The sequence below is a fragment of the Chiloscyllium plagiosum genome, chromosome 38 (genome assembly GCF_004010195.1).
Source record: "Chiloscyllium plagiosum isolate BGI_BamShark_2017 chromosome 38, ASM401019v2, whole genome shotgun sequence".
In the NCBI taxonomy this organism is placed as follows: domain Eukaryota; kingdom Metazoa; phylum Chordata; class Chondrichthyes; order Orectolobiformes; family Hemiscylliidae; genus Chiloscyllium; species Chiloscyllium plagiosum.
In genome coordinates this window covers 28807086-28810912 of record NC_057747.1, presented here as the reverse complement: position 1 = coordinate 28810912, position 3827 = coordinate 28807086, and the positions used below count along the sequence as shown (strand labels likewise).

General features: G+C 42.5%; 1 protein-coding gene across 1 annotated transcript in view; it reads left to right on the top strand.

Annotated features, from left to right (window-relative positions):
* LOC122541732 (glutamate receptor ionotropic, delta-1-like) overlaps window positions 1-3827 on the top strand; it is a 662279-nt gene that overhangs the window by 641757 nt on the left and 16695 nt on the right. The window contains exon 13 of the mRNA XM_043678619.1: window positions 564-759. Within this exon, the coding sequence (XP_043534554.1) occupies window positions 564-759 (196 nt within the window). The remainder of the gene's footprint in view (window positions 1-563; window positions 760-3827) is intronic.

The following is a 3827-nucleotide window of genomic DNA, read 5'->3' as shown; positions in this document are numbered from 1 at the left end:
GTTGCTGTGAGTGGATGTGTGTGTGTGTGAGGGGTTTGTGAGTGTGTGTGGGTCTGAGTCAGTGGGAGGGTTTGGCGGGAGTGTTGCAGATTGATGTGTTTGCTCTCTGATGAAGGCTCGGGACCTCTGAGATTTGAAAAAAGGGCAGCAGTTTGTGAACAATTGTTTCTGTCCCTGTTCACCTTGTGAGGTCACAGCAGAGGTCACCATTTAAAACGGCAATGGCGTGAAATCTTTTCACTCAGTGAGTTTGGAATTCTCTTTCTGAAAAAGTGGTGGAAGTCGAGTCTTTGAATATTTTTAAGACAGAGCTACAGACATTCTGAGCCAGAAAGGGGTCAAAGGGCAGGAATTTGTACAGTATGGAGCGACCGAATGGCCTACTCCTTGTTTTTGTCTTCTGTATCAACTTACATTTCTACCCTGGGTAACCTTCTGTTGCCACTCTCCCATATCAAAGACACTGGGCAATTTGCTGGGCTGTTCAGTTGACGATTGCTACCATATTTCTCTCTTAAACTGCACAAGGTTAAATCCTCTTTCTTCGTTCCTTTACTCCTCAGCTCCTTCCAAGATCTTGTGAAGCAATCTGACTTGTCCTATGGCACTGTGAGAGACTCCTCTGTTTACGAGTACTTTCAGGCAAAGGGAACCAACCCTCTGGAACAGGACAGCACATATGCTGAACTCTGGAGAGCAATCAGTAAGAACAACGGTGCAGACAACTGTGTGTCAGCCACTAACGAAGGTATCCTAAAGGTAATATCACTACAGGAGGATCCACACCAACCCTACCTTCCACCCTGTTCACCACAGCAAATCCATTCCCTCCATGTGGGATCCACCTTGTAAAGTATTTTCCATCAATCTGTTCAGCGATGCTATGACACGCAGTTGGATCAGGTGAGATTCGAACCCAGAGCTTTTACACAGAAGTAAGGACACAAGGTCCCAGTTACCGTTCAACATCTGCCATCTCTCTCAGCATAAGGTCTTTTCCAGACTTGCTGGAACCAATTCCCAGGTACTGATCTCATTAATAGCCAACTCCTGCTCTGTGTTCAAATACATACTGCTCACCCCCAGTGATGAAACATCTACAGAATCTTGATCAGAAATCGACCTGTAATTAACTTCCTTGTGAACAAGCAAAATCTAGTTTGCTCTGTTCCCCTTTTAACACAAGCTGTTACCCACAGTCCAAAACTCATCTTTAACTCAGTTCCCAGTTCACAGCTGCAAACCAAAGTTGATTAAAGAATAAAACAAAAATAATGAAAAATTGGTGATGGTTCTAACATGAAGTTGATAACAGAGAGTGGACATTTCAGGCAATCGATAGAATACTCAGCCATGACATCAGCAAACATTGGTTTGATATGTTGGGCGGTTGTGTCTGAAAGGGTAATGGAATCACATAAAATGGTGACATTACAAAGCCAATTGAATAAATATGTGAAGGGATAGAACTTATCGGGTTTTGGGGAAAGACTAGGGGGCTGATGAATGAACTCTACCAAAGATGCTAGCACAGCAGTAGAGGGCTGACTGGTCTTTTTCCATACTGTATTGTTCTTTGGAGTGGAAAAGATATTCAACCATTTCTACACAGATTAGTTGTTCATGGTTTGAACATCTTTGATTGATGTCACCCTATTTCCCATCTCAAACCCGCTCAGGAACATACATTTCCCCCCCTTGTACAAGGAACAAGGAGGAGACAGCATGGATGTAAATCAATGTGAAAAAGAAGCAAGAGTGACAGGAGAAAAATACACCTTCACCCAGCCAGGAGTCAGGGTCTGGAATGCACTGCCTGGGAATGTGATGGAGGCATGTTTAATGAGGCTTTCAAGACGGGCATTGAATGATTATTTGGATTTAAAAAAAAGCAAGGTTATTGGGGGGAAAGAGCAGGAGATTGGAACAAGAAGATGATGCTCCCCATAACCAGTGCAAGCTCGATGGGCTGAGTGGCCTCTCTTTGCACCCTCACTATTCGGTTACTCAGCAGTGATGGGCTGAATGGCCTCTCTGTGCACCGTTACTGTTCGGTGACTCAGCAGTGATGGGCTGAATGGCCTCTCTGTGCACCGTTACTGTTCGGTGACTCAGCAATGATGGAGCTGACCCTGTAGATGTCCTCACTTTCCTGTCCACACGTTCTGCTACAGCCAAGAGCAGCAGCTACCCTTGGGTTCATTCAGTTTCTTACTGTCATGGGAAACAAGAGAAGGGAGAACAAAACCCAGGCAATTCTAATCGCAGTTTCCAGATGATAAATCTATCACTTTTGAAAGTTAGTCCAACATTAATGGATCATTTCCCAGTGACAGACACAAAGGCACTGTACCTTCAGAAGGTGTGAAAGTGAATCAGTTGACAGATTAATCTGATTGGGTCATGCATGTCCTCACCACTGCTGTGATTAATGACCAATCCAATAGGACAGGAGCTGTTGGAATATATTCCCACAGCACATGCTGCACTCTGAGATTTCCAAAATACATCCAACAGCGGAGACGCTGGGAGCTAGAGGGACAGGACAGAGGAGTGGGTGCAGTCCGAGAAGGGCAGGGCGTGTGATTGGAGCTGGGTCATTATGGGGTGACGTTGGCATTTGTTGGGGGGGAGGTGGTGTTTTTCAGAGGGAGCAGCGTTACTTTCAGAAGCTGTAGTGCCATTGCAACTGTCGCAAGGAAATGGTCCTTTGATATACAACCAACTTTCGAAAGCAGTGGGGGCATGGGGTGTGGTTGGTAGCCACTGGGGCTGAGCTGAGATGGGAGCTGCACAGCACTCCATCCCAGAACCCCTACAATCCTTAGATGCTATGACAATTACTTGCTAATGTCCACAGCACATCAGATAGGGGCAACTGAAAAATCCTGTTCCTGAATAATCCTATACCTGAATAATCCTAAAACTGAAAAATCCTGTATCTGAATAATCCTGTACCTGAATAATCCTGTTCCTGAATAATCTTATAACTGAAAAATCCTGTTCCTGAATAATCCAGTACCTGAATAATCCTGTAACTGAATAATCCTGTTCCTGAATAATCCTGTAACTGAATAATCCTATAACTGAAAAATCCTGTTCCAGAAAAATCCTGTTACTGAATGATCCTGTATCTGAATAATCTTATGACTGAAAAGTCCTGTTCCCGAATAATCATGTTCCTGAATAATCCTGTACCTGAATAATCTTATAACTGAAAAATCCTGTACCAGAATAGTGTTATAACTGAAAAATCCTGTACATGAATAATCCTGTACCCGAATAATCCTGTACCTGAATAATTATTCCTGTACCCGAATAATCCTGTACCTGAATAATTATGTTCTGAAAAATCCTGTAACTGAATAATCCTGTGCCTGAATAATATTATAACTGAAAAATCCTGTTCCTGAATAATCTTATACCTGCCTAATCCTGTAATTTAAAAACCCAGTTCCTGAATAATCCTGTAACTGAAAAATCCTATTGCTGGAGAATCCTGTTCCTGAATAATCCTGTACCTGAATAATCTTATAATTTAAAAATCCTGTTCCTGAATAATCCTGTACCTGAATAATCCTGTTCCTCAATAATCTTGTACCTGAATAAACTTATAACTGAAAAATCCTGTTCCTGAATATTCCAGTAATTGAAAAATCCTGTTTCTGAATAATCCGGCTCCTGAATGATCCAGTACCTGAATAATCCTGTTCATGAATGATGCTGTACCTGAATAATCATATAGCTGTAAAATACTGTTCCTGAATAATCCAATACGTGAAAAATCCTGTTCCTGAAAACTCCTGTTCCTGAATGATCCTGTACAT